Raw genomic sequence first — 18428 nt, 5'->3', positions numbered from 1 at the left:
ATGGAAGGAATAGTAAAGAAGCCAAAGGCTGGCATGCAATGTAAGCAAGAAAGCCAGTCAGTGAAAATGGAAATGGAGGAGTCAGAGGATGAGAGACAGGGTAAGGGCTAAGGGGGATGTAGCAGGTGAAAGTAGAGAGGTACCTTTGGAGTCACATGTCCAGCAGGTTGTAGTGTGTCAGAATTCCAATGTCTATATTGAGTCCATGAGTTTATGTACCTAGAAAGCTGATGAAGTGTAGTTCATAGACTCATCTGTGAAAAGTGGTTTTCACTATTTTTTTTGCCTGCATTGCATGCCAGCCTCTGGCTTCTTTACTATTCCCCCCAATCCAGGAAAAGCACGCACACCAACTGCAGATGCTTCCTCAGCCTGATGAAGGGTTTTTCAACCTGAAAGCTTGCTAACTTTCTCCATCTATTCAGTTGGTCTACTAAAAGACATCAGATTGACTCAAAGAACCTTCTCTGCTTGGTGTGTGATTATGCAGCTCCATAACTTCCCCACACTGCAGCCCATGCCTTGCAGATGGCATTTGAGGCAGCTAAGCTGAGCTCACCTGGAGCCTCACATCTCCACTGCAACCAGCAAGCCTCAGGCCTCTCAAAGATATTTGGGGTCTGGGCTTTCCCTAGCCAGGACTGTGTGTATGTGGTGGCTGAAGGTTATAAGGCACCTCCTACCCACCTTTCATCAGGGAGGTCCTCGGTCCTGGCATTTCCTGGGGCTTCCCCATCACCAGTAGTCCCACCAGACCTCCCAAAGCTGTCAGGGTGCACTTTTAGGTCATGACCAGGACCTGGAGCCTCCTCCTTCCCCATAGCCCCATACCATACCTCCAAGTTTGTCCTGGCACAGGAGCTCAGCAGAGTCATGTTCTTCCCCTGCTGACTGGTGATGCCGTGAGTGCTGCCTCCAGCTCTGAGAGCAGGGCATTAAATAGTTTGTAAACCAGAAACAAAAAGTAAATAGGTAGAGATGGAGTGAGGAGGGTGGAACGCACTCTGTCCATACCTGGAGCTTTGGGAACCCCAGCAGCAGGAGGTTCACTTTGAGGAAAACCAGCTTCTCCACCAAACCAGGATCCAAAGAGGTGCGGTGCGGTGTTACTACATCACCAGCAATGCTGAACACCCTCTCTCTTGGAACACTGATCAGTGAACAGGACAGGTGTTCCCAGGCAACCTTGGCCAGATCCTGCCACATCTGGCTGTAGCTTGCCCGGTAGGTGAAGGGGTCACACAGCAGTGGCTCTGCATCCACAGTGAGATAGGCAGCCACCAAGGCCTGAGTGCTACCTGCCTGATGGTGGGGTCTGGTGCCTCTGGACCCCACCATAGAAGCCATGCCCTTGCCCCACATCGGCAGTGCCTCTGGTGGAGGAGGAGACTGGCTGGTGGATGGCTTGCTGGCATGGGACAGTGGATCCTCCTCTTCCATGTCCCCCTGCCTCCACTGTTCTGCCTCCCTGACTCTGTTCACCAGCACCTCTGTCCAGTGATCCAGGGTTTTGCTGCTGCATACGCTCCCCTTCATCCTTCCATCACACATGGTGGCCAGCACATGGACTGTACTGGACAGCAATGGATCGAGCTATTTTCTGATGCCCTCATTCAGCCACCTCACCAGTGCCTGCACATCTGGTAACAGTGGCTTTCTCCAGCCAAGAACATTGATCCCCTGGAAGTTTTCCATTTGGTTCTGAAGTTCCCTCACTGCAGGGATCACCTGGCTAAGGAGGGCATCAACAATGCTGAGGGTCTTGGTGGCTTCAAGGAAGGACTTGAGGACCAGAAAGATCTGGGAGATGGTATCCCACTCAGCTCTGTTAAGGGGGGTGCTGGTCCCAATCTCTTCAAGCAAGGCCATATCATTGATGGCCTTCTGTTGCTCTACCAACCTTTTGAGTATCAGGTATGTGGAGTTCCACCTAGTTTCCACATCCTGCATGATTTTGTGCTGTGGGATGTTTAGCTCTGCCTGTTTCTTCCCCAGCATCTTGCCCCCCTTGATGCTCCAGTGGAAGTAGCCTGCCACCTTCTTGAATTTGGAAATGAGCTTGTTGGTGGTGCTGGCACTGTCACCAGAAGCCCTGTCCCTCTCCAAGGCATCCCTGACAATGAGATGGAACTTGTGACACATAGTGGATGCCAACAAAGTTGGCATCACAAACCTCCTTGACCATATTGGCCCCATTGTTGGTGACCATGAACCTGTGGGTGAGCTTGGCCTGCCCAAAAAGCCAACCTTGCACCAAGCGGTTAATGTACCCCATGATCTTATAGATGTTAAGGTCGGAAGGGACCTCCAATAGATCATTGAATCCGACCCCCTGCATAGACAGGAAAGAGTGCTGGGTTCAGATGACCCCAGCCAGATGCCCATCCAACCTCCTCTTGAAGACCCCTAAGGTAGGGGAGAGCACCACCTCCCTTGGGAGCCATTCCAGATTTTGGCCACTCTAACTGTGAAGAAGTTCCTCCTAATGTCCAGTCTAAATCTGCTCTCTGCTAGCTTATGGCCATTATTTCTTGTGACCACCCCCCAGGGGCGCCTTGGTGAGGAGAGCCTCACCAATTCCCTTCTGCATCCCCATGATGAATTTATAGGCAGCCACAAGGTCACCTCTCAACCTTCTCTTGTAGAGGCTGAAGAGGTCCAGGTGCCCTAGTCTCTCCTTGTAGGGCTTGGCCTGCAAGCCCTTAACCATATGAGTGGCCCTTCTCTGGACCCTCTCCAGGTTATCCACATCCCTTTTAAAGTGTGGTGCCCAAAACTCCATGCTAACTGTGGTCTGACCAGTGCCCAATAGCAGGGAAGTATTACCTCCTTGGTTCTGTTTGTCATGCATCTGCTGATGCATGATAAAGTGTAGTTAGCTTTTCTGATGACTTCATCACACTGACAACTCGTGTTCATCTTGAAGTCCACTAGGACTCCAAGATCCCTTTCTGCTTCTGCGCTGCCAAGCAGGTCATTTCCTAGGCAGTAGGGGTGCTGGATGTTTTTCCTCCCTAGGTGCAGCACCTTGCATTTCTCCTTGTTAAATTGCATTCTATTGTTTTTTGCCCATTCGTCCAACTTGTCCAGGTCTGCCTGTAGTTGTTCCCTGCCCTCTGACATGTCCACTTCTCCCCATAGTTTTGTATCATTCACAAACTTGGATAGAATATACTTCACTCCCTTGTTCAAGTCACTGATGAAGACATTGAAGAGTATCGGTCGAAGGACCAAGCCCTGCGGGACCCCATTACCCACTCCCTTCCAGGTCGATACTGACCCATCCATTACCACTCTCTGGGTACGACCCTCTAGCCAATTTGCCACCCACCAGACTGTGTAATCATCCAAGTCACAGCCTCTTAACTTGTTCGCCAGTATGGGGTGGGTTACCATATCGAAGGCCTTCCTGGAGTCTAAGTAAACGATATCAACCTCTACTCCTGTCGAGGTGTTTTGTAACCTGGTCATAAAAAGAGACTAGATTAGTCAGGCATGATCTACCTGCTATGAAACTCAGCATAATTTTTACTGCTTGGCTCTCATATATATGAACCTTAATAATCTTTTCAAAGATTTTGCCAAGGATAGAGGTGAGACTGACTGGCCTATAGTTGCCTGGATCCTCCTTACTCCCCTTCTTGAAAGTAGGGAGCACATTGGCCTTTTCCAGTCCTCTGGGACCTGTCCCGTGTGCCACGAGTGCTCAAATATTCTTGTCAGCGGCTGTGCAGTGATATCGGCCAGTGCCTTCAGTACCCTCGGATGGAGCTCATCCGGGCCTACCAGCTTAAACACATCCAGTCCTTCCAAGTGACTCTGCAACATCTCAGGGTCAATGCTTGGTAGTCTGGCACCCAGCTGTTGCCTCTCTACCATGTGAGACTTGTCTGCCCCTTGTTTAGGAAGACTGAGGCAAAGAACTCATTGAGGAGTTCAGCCTTTCCTCCCTGTCTGTCACCAATTGCTTTTGCCCATTCAGTAGTGGTCCTATTCCACCCTGGGCCTTCCTTTTACTCCCTATATATCTGAAAAACAATTTTTTGTTATCATTAACTTGGGATGCCATCCTCAGGTCAGTGGTAGCTTTGGCCTTTTTAACTGCCTCCCTACAACTGCAAGCTGAGGAGGCATACTCCTCTTTAGTAATTTGTCCCTGTTTCCACTGCTTATATGTCCCCCTTTTTGCCTTTAGGCTGCTCTGGATTTCTCTGGTAAGCCAAGGAATCCTCTTGGTCCCTTTCCCCCTTTTCCCTCTTCATCATCTCCCTCTGTGCCCGAAGGATTGTTTCCTTAAGGCACAGCCACCCTTCCTGGACTCCCATTTCGCCAAATCTCCTTGCTCTGCAGTGCGTCATTGACTAAACGCCTGAGTTCGCTGAAGTCAGCCTTCCTGAAGTCTAGCACTTCCACCCTACTACTTATCTTACCCACTCTACGCCTTATGATGGATTCTGTTATTTGGTGGTCACTGTCCCCCAGTTGACCACTGATCTGTATCCCTATCATGTCATCCCCTGTTGCCAATACCAGGTCTCGGTTGCCATGTGGCACTCATCAGTCACCTCAGCCTGAAGGAGAGCCCTCTGATGGCCTGACTGGTTGTGCCAGTGCCCTCTGAGGAAAAGGTAGGTGTGATCTCCACCCTGGCTGCTTCAGATGTCCGAGGTGAAGTGTAAGGCCACCTGCAGACCTGCCTTGTGCAGCTTCTCCCTCAAGTACTCTGCCATGCTTCATACAGGGAGGACACCACCATCCTGCTGAAAGTGGTGCATGTGGAAACTTTATATGATGGGACCCCCCGCTCTATGAGCTGCCTGAACCCTGGCTGCTCAACAGAGGAGAAGGGCTGGGCATCCACAGCATGCATCTCTCCAGTGCTCTGGGTGACCTCGCTCAGCTTGGGAATGCACTCCCCTGCTTGCCCTCCTTTCCCCCACTGTTCCAGGGTGGCTGCCTTTGTTTTGCAGGGACAGGAGTTTTGGAGCAAGAGGGGGACTTCTTTTGGGGTATGCTCCCACTGGTGCTATGCTAAGGAGGAGCAAGGGCAAGGCAGTGGTGCCTACGGAGATACGTCAGCATCCCCGTGGTGCTCGTCCATTTTGCTTCCTTTCCTCAGCTGGTTTTGTCTCGGCAGTGCAGGCAGGTAGTATGTGTGGGATCATCTGCCACCTCAAAATGATCCCAGGCTACACTACCCCGTCACTTCTGGGGTGCAGGTTGGGCTCCTGGCTTATCCCCCTCCTCAGCAGTCAGAGGCACAACTACAGGAGGAGCTGAGCCAGCTGTCTCCACAGCCTCCTCCATAGTCCCTTCCGGGGAAGGGGACCGGGCTGTAGGGGAATTTTGAGGGGTGTGGAGCACAAACTCTGCTTCCCCCTCCTGCCCAACAATTTCTTGTGCTATCAAGTTGAGGTCCCCTACTTCAAGATTGAGCTCCTCTAAGACTGGGAGTGGGAGGCTTGAGCTGGGACCTGCAGTTGGGGTAGAGGAGACTGTGCTGCTGATGCTGCTTGTTGTCATGCTTCTGGTGCTGGGGTTTATTATCACAGCTGGTGTCAGAGGAGGTGTAGCTGCAGGCACTGCTGCAACCTCCTTGCTCCCAGTACCAGCAGAAGCCTCATGGCTGGTTGAAAAGAGGCTGTGTCTCAGCTTGGGTGGTGGGGAACTGATGCCTCTCCCTCTGCCCCCTCTCACTCCTCTTTCAGACTCAGCAGCACTGGCCTTTCCAGAATGCATCAGGTTTTACTATGCTGGAAAAAAGTGTATGGCTGTGTGTAGTATGTATGTGTAGTATACATAATATATGTAGGTGGCTGTGTGTGCAATCTATCTAATCTATGCTGTGCTTTCCTGAACAGTACTCAGTGATCACACTGTCAGGCAAAACACAGACTTCTTTCTCTTCAGGTAAAAAAAAAAAAAAAAAGAATTTCAAAGGAATGGATATAGGGGAAAAATGATATAGAGATAACAATACTAGTATTGGAGTTAGGCTAGTATAGCTAAACTGTCAGTATAAGCTCTGTCCTATCCTATCCTTTGGAAGTAAAAGACACACACCCTAGTTAGACAGTAGAGCCAGGAAGCAGCCAGAGTCAGTGCTTTTCAGTTGCTTCTTTCTGGCGAGAGACAGGCTGACAAAGACTGGCAGCTTAGGCAGTCACAGGGTTATATGCTGTTTAGAAAATGTTTAGGTCTGCCCTCCAAAGCACTGGGATTGGAAGGGACCTCAGGGACAGTTGACAGACACTGGCCAGCTACAGGTGTCAGTCTGTTTTCCCCTCTCCCCCTCCCTCTCCTTACTTTCTCTTTCCCTGCAAGCCCAGCTTTGAAACACCTTCAAAACGTTGAAACATCTTCAAAACATTTTGAATTGTTTTGTTTCAGTCCGAATGTTTCAACATATCTCCGTTTCAGTTTAGATTCAGAGTTTCAAGCGTTGAAATGCTTGAAACATTGCTGAAACGAAATGGCGGTCGAAATTTTGCACAGCTCTACTGTCAACCCATGGACAGTACCCTGTGACTTGAAAAATAATAAATGCAGTGCCTGTTTTTTAGAAAAAGAAAGTAATTGTGGCAGTTACAAATCTGTTAGCTTGACTTCAATCATATGTAAGATTTTTTAAGAGATATTGAAAGAAAAAATAGTAAAAGACATGGAGGTAAATAGAAAAAAGAAAAAAACCAAACCTTGGTTTGTCCAAGGAGGATGGTATCTGACTAATTTAATATCCTTCAATGACAAGTTACAGACTTCTTGGATAAGGGCAACGCAATGTACTTAAAACTTTTGATACTATCCCTTGTGGGAAATTAATGGCCAAATTCAAAAGGACAGGGGTCAATGTTACAATCCTGAGGCAAATAAAGAGTTGGCTCAAAGGGCTACTACAGCAGGTTGTGATTGGAGAGAGGTTACTAGCTGTATCCTTCAGAGGTCAGTTTTAGGACTTAGCACAAGATCAATTTACTACAAACTGGCTACAAATTTATACTGGAAATTAGGAGAAGCTTTCCACCTCTCAGTGAGGTTAAGTTTCGGACAGGTTTTCTGGACCAAGTAATCATAGAATTAAAGGAAAGTAGGGCTAGAAGGGACCTCAGGAGGTCATCCAATTCAATCCCCTGCTCAAGGCAGGATCATTCCTATCTAAACATTTTTTTTCTATTCAGAAAGAACCTTCACATACTACTATCAGGCATAATACCCAAAACATCACAAACACACTTTAATTTGCTACAGGTAAAGTGTGTGTGGTGGGGAGAGAGTGGCTTGAGGGCATTTTCAGTGTCCTGCTACTATAAGAAGAATAATTTGTTAAAATTTGCAGTCCTCCTATCATGGTATAAAGTAAGTCCCTTGTTCCCGTGTCACATGGTAGATTTCTGGCAATTCCATGCTTCAGAGCTTTTGCTAGTCACCTGTAAAGCTGGGAAGGAAATGTTTCCCTTTCATGGATGCATATACCTTCTGATTTTTTCCCTCCTTCCCCTAAAGTATTGGGACATTGGCCACAGGTAGAGCTGAGTGATTCCTTTTTTATTTTGGTGGGGATTGTGGCAGAAGGCCACCTCTGTTTCTCCCCAAAAACTCTGCTCTGTGACAATTTGGTTAGGATGGGCCCAGCAGAGGGTACACACCTTTACCCTATCTCTTTGGGTAATCTGAGCTGGAAACATTCCTGAGGGAGAAGGGAAACCTGCTCCCTCTGCCTATGTGACTGGCATCACATACCTGGGTGAGGGGCTTGCTCCCTGGGGAGCTAGGAACTGCCAGTCTGCCCAGCAACTAGTGATGTATTTCAAATTGGTTGGCTGACAGCCAACAGGTGCTGGCCTCCATTGGACCAGGTAAATGAGGTCACAAGGGCTATATAAGTCAAGGACTGCCCAGGAGGAGGGGACAGCAGCCATGAGAGAGAGAAGAGCTGGACCATCTGAAACTTGCTCTCTCTCAAAACTCATGATCAAGGAACTGCCTGCCTCCAGAGGGAATTGCCAACTGCCTCTGGATGATACTTGTGAGTAATTTACCTGAGATCTAACTAGATATATAGCTTGCAGTAACTCAGATGTGTGATCAAAGGCTACCCAGACATGGGAGTTTGCTGTATGGGACTTCTCTGATATTGCGGTACCCTGTACCTTATTCCAAACCTACCCCTTGTAACCAATAAAGTTCTTCTTTGTACCTAGCATGGGAGACTTATTGGGAGTGGGTCTAGATTATGCCTTGGGGTCCCCTTGGTTCAGCTGACTAAGGGAGACCACTACTTGTGCTTCTGACTGAGGGAAGCATCCCAAGTTCTTGAAGTGAATCAAGTACCCTTGAGGGCTACTAGGCCTGTGTTTCCCAGGGTGCAGAGAGCCAGAAGCAAGTCCAGCCCTGGGTGGTGGCAGTGAAACTCCCAGGCTAGTGGGTGTGCTCTAGGAAGGGGGTCAGCCAGATGTGAGGCACCCCCAGAGAGGCACTTGGAGCCTGGAAGGTGGTCAGGTGCAGTAAGGTGGATGGCTTAATGCAAGAGCATCCCCTACTGGCCTGCCACAGGGATATGTTGATACTCCTGCAGATTCTTAGAGAACTGACAGGTTCCTGACTAGAGGGTGTTGGTCTTCCCTTCATGATCATATAAATCACCAAATTTGAAGCCAGGGGCTAGGTGCAGACATTCAAAAAGCCCAGGCCAGAGTCGATCTAAGTGACATGGTTTTCTATAAGGGATGTAGTTTAGATCCATAGCAAATAGAACACACAGTCACCCTTTGGTGTGCGGGGAGGGGAGGCCAAACCTTAAACTGGGTTCTGCCATTTTTAAACCAGTCTATGCATGCTGAACTTCTCTTCTGTTACAGGTATAGACTAGTTTTGTGCATTTAACTTCTGTTCTATTGTGGGTATACACCAGTTTCCAATTACTTATACCATTTTTGGCACTTACGTGCTATTTGTAATCCTATTCCAACTGTAGAATGGACTCATGCACCACAGGATGTGTGCTACCAGCAAATGTATATGGCTCCATATGTGTCTATGGTGTAGAGTAATTTGTTAAAGTTTAATATCTGTACCTGGCCAGGAAGGAATTTTATCCCAAATTTGATTGGTATGGACTGTGAGGGATTTTGGCTTCCTTTATAATGTCGGCCGTGGTCCTCTTCCAAAGATCTTCTGAGCAATCGCTTCTCTGTCATTGCAGTGGCAAGCATTGGCAGTGCTATCATCTCCCCTGCTTTTACCTATGGTATGTTGAATGGTGTTCTTTGTGTTTTTGGTTTTGGGCCTTTTAATTGTATGTGGGAGTTTGAAATTGTGATTTTGGGATAACATGGGTAAATGATCATCTATGAATGCAGACTTCATGGCCAGGAGCCCCTTTCAGTACTGTGGTCCTCTGTGGTCTTGAAACTTACATTTCCATGTTTCTTGAAGAAATAAAGTGCCTTTTCAAAAGCCTTTTTACACAGGAACTTAGCATAATATAATTAAACATCCTCTTTAAGATAGACCATTTCTTGCAGGGCAGGTGACATTTTAAATGTTCAGATCTGTAAGTCACTTATTCCAGTGGTTTTCAACCTTTCTTAAGCAGAGTACCTGTTCAGATGGGTACCTCTTCTTGTGGGTACCCCTTGTGGATGTGTGTGTGGAGGGGTGCTGATGGCTGGCTGGGGAATGGGGGAGGGTCCAGTCATCAGCAACTCCCCTGGACAGACGGATGTGAACCTGGCATTGCGAAGAAGCAGGAGTACTTGGGCGTGGGGAAGTGGCACACAGCGGCAACACGGAATGATGGAGGTGTCTGCAGCCCCACCCCCCTAACTGCCACTTCCCAAGTACCCCTGCTTCTCTGCACTGATGCTGTGTACCCTCTGGAGCCTTCACAAATACCCCCAGGGATACACATACCCTCGGTTGACAACCCCTGACTTATTCTATAAGTGCCCTGTGACATGCCTACTTTTAGCTAATAAGCAGTTATTCCTTATTCTATTTCAGGTGTCCCAAATGCCAGTCATTGCCGTAATGGTTACAGCAATATTTAATCTCTTGTCTGTGTGCCAAATATGGCCCTTGGGGCAGTATAATCCAGCCTCTAGGGTTCCCCAGCAATCTGGAAATTCAGTGAAAGGGGAGTGGTAAACGCATTAATTGTGCATCTCCTCCATTGCTAAATTTCCAGATGATATAGCCCTGTCCACTGGATCACACCAAAATGCAAAGTCTCTCCACAGCCAGATCTACTTTGAGGGACCAGGCTGGCATGCCAGAGTGTGTCCATGGACTAACCCCATGCACCAAGCCCATACTGAATCCAGCCTGCAGCCTGACCTTGCGCCACTCATTTAACATCATGGGCGTCGATTCTGGCAATGGAATAGGTTTACATATTATGTGTAAGTGTCAAAAATGGTAGGGAAACTTCCACTGTGAAAAAACATTGTACTCTAAGTCATCAAAGTTCCATGTGGTTTTGTCTTGCAAAATGAAAATTTTTCACTTCCTTTTTCACCCACTTTGCCTCGTGCTCACTACAGGTATCCCAAGTACACCAAATACATACATACATACACATCGCAACACCCAACTTAGGAACTCACCTGTGTGTATGTGTAGGTGGGTGGTATGTGCATAAATTAGTGAATACAAATATGTGTGTGTATATACATATATGTATGTATGTGTGTGTGTGTATATATATATATATATATATCATCGTGTGTGTGTGTGTGTGTGTGGTATATGAATTAGTAATCCACATATGTGTATTGAATGTGCAGGTGTTGGTAACTGGTAACTGATTCTGTCTAAATTTGGTGTGTGTAGTGTGTGTGAACCCAGACTAATTATCTGGAATGTGTGTGTATCTGAGTTGCTAGTGTGTGTGTGTGTGTGTGTGTATGGCAGTGTGTGTGTGTGCGCGTGATATATGAATTAGTGATTTATAACAGCACAGATTGCTTTAATCTGCTTAATTTAGGATTCAGCAAATGGATCAGACAGAAATCTGAATATCTCAGCCAGCTGTGACCCACTATGACACAGCCTTTTTTTGCTCTGTTCTTTGTCCCTAACACTGGAGCATTGATAGGAAAGAAGAGATTAGGGCTATGTACAAGTATTAAAAAATCTGAGGTGGAATCAATTTAAGTTGTATGGTTTTCCATAAGTGGTATAATCTAGATCAGTAGTGAATAGAACACATGTTCACCTATTGGTGGGTGAGGTGGGGAGGGGGGTGGAGAGAACAAATAGACCAGGTTCTGCCAGTTTTAAACCAGTTTATGTGTGATGAACTTCTGTTCTGTTATGGTTACAGACTGGTTTCTGATCACTTATACCAGTAAAAGTGTAATGTCTTGTACCTGGCTTAGATATAACAAACTTATGCTCCGTTGGGAGTATTGGCACATGCCATTAATGTGCACCAGTAAACTACAGAATTTATTGCTCCATAGTTTATTGCTCCCAGGAAGCTCCCGGACATGCAGTTTACATATGCACCCAGACTGCAGCACATTGAGCCAAGTCATAGCAGCCCCAGCTGGCAGGGGTCATGGAAGTCAGCCTGCTATGCTGAGGCTGCTCCAACCAGCCTCAAAGTGCTGTAGAGGGGCTGGATGGGGCATGAGGGTGCTCCAGCACAGGGCTAGCCAGCAGGCAGCCCTCTCACAAAGGCACCCTCATGCCCCAACCAGCTAGCTCAGCATCTACATGTGTGCATATAAAATAACTCTGCAGCAGGATAGAACTTGTATTTATAAGTCCTACCCTGCTGTGGCATTTATTAGTTTTGTGTGCCCTAATAGGTGCATACGTATAGACACTGAGATGTCTATTAATTAACTGTACAGTAAATGTCTTGTGTAGTTGTGTCCTTTGTGGCTAAAACTAGTCTAAATCCAAATGTTGCTGGATTAATCAGTTGTTATTCTGTTTGCCAATAAAGTAAAATAGTTTTTTTTATCTCCAGATCTTAGAAAATGCTCTAGAATGGTATCAGAAGTTATTTCTTAAAATCACAAATAATTGCCTTGGATGTTAGAGGACTTTATAAAACATAATGAGTTAGGGAATATAATCTTATATATTTACTTAGTTTAAACAATCATACACCTAATATACATTATAAGGGTATGCAAATCGGGCCATATTGATTCAGATTCAAATTCAGCCGAATTCAGGGGACAGTAGTTTGATTAGTTGACTTGGATCACTGTCCTGATTCGATTTGGCTGAATCCAAACCTGAAGATTTGATGCTAATTCAGAGAATTAGTAATTTAGCCATAAATACAGCTTTAAATGTTTTTTTCTGCATACCTCAAGGTACCAGGCATTGCTCGTGAAATGGTGGGGAGGACGGAGCGTCCCACAGGAGTGCAAAGGGCCCTCCTGCATACTCGGCAGTGAACCCAGAAGTGGACTGAAAGTACTTCCGGTCCACTTCTGGGTCCACCACCAAGCATGCAGAGGATCCCCCCCACACACTCCTTTGGCTCAGTGATCAGTCATGGAGGGACCCTGGGTGCCCCCCCCCCCCCCAAGACCCAGGAGGCACCAGTCACCGAGTCGGGGGTGGGGGAGGGTGGGTTCCCCGCATGCTCCAGGGCAGACCCGGAAGCTGACTGGAAGTGCTTCTGATCCACTTCTGGATCTGCTGCTGAGCACACTGAGGACCCCCCTGCACTTACATTGGGTGCTTTATCTATCCCACTATGTCAGCCTTCATGAGCTGCCTGGTACCTTGAGGTATGTAGAAAAAACATTTAAAGCTGTGTCTATGTCTGAATTATTGAATCTCTCCGAATCAATTCAGAGGTTTCCAGTTTGATTCAAAGAGATTAAAGGGTCTCCTGATTCAATTCAGATTCAGAGATTTGGCCATTGAATGCAGTCGAATCCCCGCCAAATCGAATCAGTGACTGAAGCGTCTCACAGCCCTAATACTTTATACTTAATATAAACAATTAATGTAAACAATATAAAATAATTCATTTTTTTAATCAAATCACCTAATTCAGAATTCACTTGTGGACAAAAATACTACCAAAGTCAAAATTTAAGCAGTTTTGTTCAACCCTGCCAATTGTATTTGCACAGTTTTAAAATAGCACAGGTTAAATACAGATTTTGCTTTTATTTATCATGATATAAAAAGAGATAATATTTATGTGCTGTTAGAATATCAGTTAAGTTGAATCTAAAGGATAGAAGTAGTTAATTCTAAGTAAATAATTTAGCCATGAGAAAGAATCAAAGTGAGATGCAGACATTATGTTACCCATCATACAAATGCATAGTAAAAGAGTTTCTTCTTCAAAAGGTTTACAATCTAAATAGATGAGACAAAGGATAGAAGAAAGGAAGCATTATACCCACTTTGCAGATAAGAAAAAAGCAGAAAGAGAGAATTTGATTTTCACAGAGCATCACTGAGAACTGAATCTGTATCTCCTGGGTTGCAATGTCATGCATTAACCATAAAACCAAACTTCCACCCAAAGGTCCATGTACATGCTGATAACAGTGGAGCTGAATGAAGGTGCTGGTACATATCTTATTATTTTCTGGTGTCACTGAAGCCTTGGGCTTATTTTACACACGATTATATTTTTAAAAAAATCCCTTCTCAGATTATGATACAGTTACCTCATTTGAATTTTGCTGTATATTTCAACAGCTTAGTGCTAGGAGCAATTTTAATTAACATCACCTCTGTACCACAAGTTCTGTATTAAAGCCCTGGCTTTGCATTGCCTCCATGATTTTAATCATATTGAAGAAGAATGAATCCCATTATTCTTAAAGGATTATCAAAGTTATGTAAAATGAACTGCATCTGGAATTTTAAGTGATGTCATGTACTTTTTTTCAGAAAAAAAATGTTGCCTGTGGTGAGGTAAAACTTTTTTCTAACTTTAATTTCCTATGTGAACCAATATCTGAAGTGGTAAAGTTACAATTTAATTTTAATCTACCCACAATACTATTAAAATGTTGTGTTCCTTTGTGGGGAAGTTACTAATTATAAATGGTCAATCTGGGATATGGGTAATGTTATAAAATAGATTTTTTTCCCCCCTGATATTCATAGTTAGTTGAAGTTAGATTATTATCACTTAAAGATTTGTTCAAGGAATTTGCTTAACTGCATGAAAAAAAATGATTTTTTGAACAAATTTGTTTTAGGTTAAACAAACTGCAATGCATGCATCTCTGGTGGGTTAGCTCACACAAGAATGTAGAGATATGTTAACTAATGCTTAATAAAACCGTCTTAGAAAACATATGGTCACTGGAGTCTACCTGATAACATTAAAGAAACAAGAACAGATATCAAGCTCCATATTAAATCTGCTATTTTTCAGTGTTTTTCTGCAGGGAGGTAAAAGAATTTAAATATAAGTTTGAAGTAACCCCATTTTTTTACCTTTAATCAATTTGCAACAGACACTTGTAAATCAAAATGTCTTAACATAGTAGATATCACCTGGATGCAAGATGTTCATATCTGGGATGTGTTAAGTACAGACTCAAAACAATTTAATGGCATTCATTGTTTTCCTTGTACCAATTTTCCTTTCTTAATTTTAACTCATACCTTCTAGACAGAATTGATTACTATTTCTCATAGTTCTCCACTCCTTGTTGTGATTGAATACATTTTTCCCCATCCTGGTGAATGCTTGCTCTCTATATTGATGGTATTTTTTGCCCTCATATTTTTTCTGTCTCAGTATTCTCAAAACCTGACTATTCTAGCACATCTCTTTCTGGAGCTCTGATAGTGTTTTGGAGAGAGACTCAGTAGGTATTTTATCTTTGTTATTTCAAATCTGTTTTGATTCTTGTTCTGTAATCTCAATAAATTAGACAATTGTTTTTAAGGCTGCACCTCCATTTATCTCCCTAGGGTGTGCTACTGCCGCAGCAGGAACTGAAGATGAGGGTGAGGCAGAAGCTGGTTGGATCGAAGGTGCTGCCATCTTACTCTCTGTTATTTGTGTGGTAGTTGTCACTGCTTTTAATGATTGGAGTAAAGAGAAGCAATTTCGTGGGCTTCAAAGTCGTATTGAGCAGGAACAGAAATTTACTGTAGTCCGAGGAGGACAAGTTATTCAGATCCCAGTTGCAGAGATCGTAGTTGGTGATATTGCACAGGTGAAATATGGTAAGTTTCACCATGTAGATTCCTACAACTACTTGTGTAATCTTCAGTCATTCAGTCAATACACTTTGTAGGTTGGAACAGGATTTAGCATTGAATAAAACATAGGGGTTTTTAGCTGGGGTATTTAGGAAGGTGTTTGAGGAGCTGGACAGCTCAGTGGATGCTGGAGGATGGAGAGTGACTGGAATAAATGGATGACAAGAATTTCTAGGAGGAAAGCAGGATAGCTAGGGACTGACACAGAACTCTTTACTTGTGTTGCTTTCACTTCCTATTGATAATGAAGCTGGTGATGATTAGAGCCAGGCAGAGAAAGCTAATTCTGTTTCATGGAAGATTCCCATATTTTCAGCGTGGTTGCATTTTTTATTAGGAATGGCAACACAAAGTTTTTATATCCTTTACAAAAAGGAGTAGAGCCCCAGAGCAATTGGTGAAATGGCTGCCCCAGAGCCAATAACCCTGGAAGTCTTAGGATATCTAGGTTCCCTCTAGCTGGTTGCCCTAGAGTTGCTGAGTGCTCTAGAAGCCCTCCAGATGGGTGCACTGGCATGTAAATAGAGTTCCAACAGGTTGGAAATCTGCCTGGGTTGTGCTGGTACTTTGGCATATTGGATTGGCTTTGTAAAAACATTCTTATTTGACCACCTTGGTAAATTCCAGTGAAACATCTATGCTATTGAGCTTGACTATGCCTTTTTCCTTCCATTGAGACAGGAAGCCAAAGTGACTGCTTGGCTCTTTCTACCAGCTGCTGCTAGCAAGGACCATGTCCACAACCCAGGCAAACAAGGGTTGAGCTTTGCTGTCAGAATGCAATATAAAGCTTCCAAAGGCTTGAGTTGCACATGAAATGCATGTGACTGGGCAGCCCTGTCAACAAGAAGTATGAAAACAGGAGAAGAAATGCCATAGGCCCTATCAGACTGAGATGACCTCACCACCTGTTCTTGAATTAGTAGAATGTATGAGAATAGCCTTCTCTTCCATCATCTAGGAGGAGATTTAGCACTAAAAGGAAAAAAAATCCTGTAATTTTAGTGGGATTAGAACTTTCAGTGCATGCCTGTTAAAGACTGTGTTGAACATATTGGATGACAATGGTGGCCCTCTACAGGATCTGTTTCTAAACAGTTAGAGAAACCAGAAATATAAGGGTGAAGGTGAACTACAACAATGATTATTTTTATATAAATCCATTTATTAAATATTTAATTATTGTTGACTCTTATCATTGTTTAATAAGATTGAGCAGGTTAAAGAAAAAGAATAATCTCATAAACTCTTCTGGTTTTTCTATACCATGTTATTATTGACAGGTGATCTCCTACCTGCTGATGGGATTTTTATTCAAGGAAATGACCTTAAAATTGATGAAAGTTCTTTAACTGGAGAGTCAGACCAAGTCCGCAAATCTGTTGACAAAGACCCTATGTTGCTGTCAGGTAAGTCAGCATTTTGTTCCGTCTGAAGTAGAGGTTTATGCACATGAGATCCGTGTGTGTGTGTGTGTGTGTGTGTGTGTGTGTGTTGTGGGTTTTTTTGCTTCCCAGACACGGTCAGATTTGGAAATGGAAAGGTGGTATTAAAAATATTTTTAAAGTACTACTGATTTTGTATGTGCAGATTTAGGCAGAAATCTTGCATAGTTCCTGTACAATATGCATTATTTTTGTTTTCACGAGGAATGTCTACACGAAACACTACTGCACAGTAGTTAATCCCTAATAATACTGCACAGTTCTAATCCCTAATAATACTGCAGAATAGTGTATTAGCACTGTTGGTGCTATGACGCACACTGCACAATATTATCTGGCTACTGCACAGTCAGTGTCTCTTGTAGATGTGCCCACTGTGTATCTGTTTCTGCTCATAATATTTAGATCTTGCATTGCCAAACAATAATAAGAAAATATTTATATAGGGCAAGTTAGGTATCGGTACTTAGATCAGTCATTGTCTATCAAGTCTTAATTCAAGAACTGATTCAGTATATTGCTATTGTTATAACAGTATTGGGTATTACAGTCATTTATTTCAATTCATTGTATGCCAGTCTTAATTTAACAACTGATAATATATACTGCTGTTCCTAAAAACTTCTTAAATATTAGGTTCTGTGAAATAAATCTTAGTATACTTACTGAAATAAAATAGAAAAGACAACATAGATTGTATTAAGGAGAAAACAGTTAAACTAGGAAATCATCCTAGTTTATGTCTAAGCATTCTTAGTAACCTTCAAGGTGAATTCAAATTTTACATTTTACAGTCTCATATTTAATATAATTATGCATACTGAATTGGTTATGTGAATTGGTTATGTGGAATACTATTTTTCCTTTGCTGGGTTATCGGCTGTGCTCATTCCCAAAATGGCAGGCTCCAGATTGCCCGGTACCAGAGCCCTTCCAGACATGAAGGTAAAAAAGTTATGGGATCTGTTGTATTAGCTACACTGTCACCCTTGCTATAATACCATATGTACATGACAGAAGGCCTGATTGTGGGACTGCAGGGATGTAAAGTGTACCCCGACAGTCATGAGGCCCATTAGCTGTGTGGGCTCCCAGGAGCAGGGGTGCATGGTGGAACCTGCCCAGCAGGGAGCCTTGATCAGTTGGTGAGGATCCCAGCCACAGGGTCACCCCTGGTCATGGGTTCAGTTGATGGGATGATAGGAACCCGCCACAAAGTAATTACACATTTTTTGTGAAATAACTTTGTGGCTTATTCCTCCTTGTATCACACCACTAATTGATTGTATGTGTGGCTGAGTCACAATTTAAAGTGCGATTAACTGGTTAATTACCTCTTAAATGTAACATGGCAGGGGCCTGTGTTATTAAAACAGCAGTGAAAAAGTCAATCTATTAAAACCTGATACTTTCATTTTAAACTGAGCTCTTGACTTTTTCATGTGTGAAAAATGCTCCTCGTCTTTTGCATGTGGTTGTAAAACCCATCTTAATTCTTATTTGTGGATTAGATTACTGTGCTGGAATTTATTAAGTATTGAAGGAGATCTTGTGAAGGGGATTTTCCCTACTAAACCATTCCAAAATTCTAAACCTTGCAAGCAACAACTGCTGAAGTTATTATTACTTAGAGGAGACTGTTATTGGTTATTCAAAATGCATGGCACTTTGTTAGAAGTAGGGTACTAATCTTACCAATGTCTGCTGATTACAGAACTTTTCATCAGTTTCCCTATAAATTGCCATGTTGTTCACTGTGAAAAAGTTAGC

General features: G+C 43.9%; 1 protein-coding gene across 6 annotated transcripts in view; it reads left to right on the top strand.

The window, feature by feature from the left end:
* Window positions 1-18428, top strand: part of ATP2B2 (ATPase plasma membrane Ca2+ transporting 2) — a 512499-nt gene that overhangs the window by 194938 nt on the left and 299133 nt on the right. For all 6 annotated transcript variants that reach the window (XM_019537048.1, XM_019537047.1, XM_019537046.1 and 3 more), the window contains exons 3-4: window positions 14920-15177; window positions 16497-16622. In XM_019537048.1, the coding sequence (XP_019392593.1) occupies window positions 14920-15177; window positions 16497-16622 (384 nt within the window). The remainder of the gene's footprint in view (window positions 1-14919; window positions 15178-16496; window positions 16623-18428) is intronic.

The sequence above is a fragment of the Crocodylus porosus genome, unplaced genomic scaffold, assembly GCF_001723895.1.
Source record: "Crocodylus porosus isolate Cpor-Errol unplaced genomic scaffold, CroPor_comp1, whole genome shotgun sequence".
Taxonomy (NCBI): Eukaryota; Metazoa; Chordata; order Crocodylia; family Crocodylidae; genus Crocodylus; species Crocodylus porosus.
This window is presented reverse-complemented; position numbering and strand designations above follow the sequence as displayed.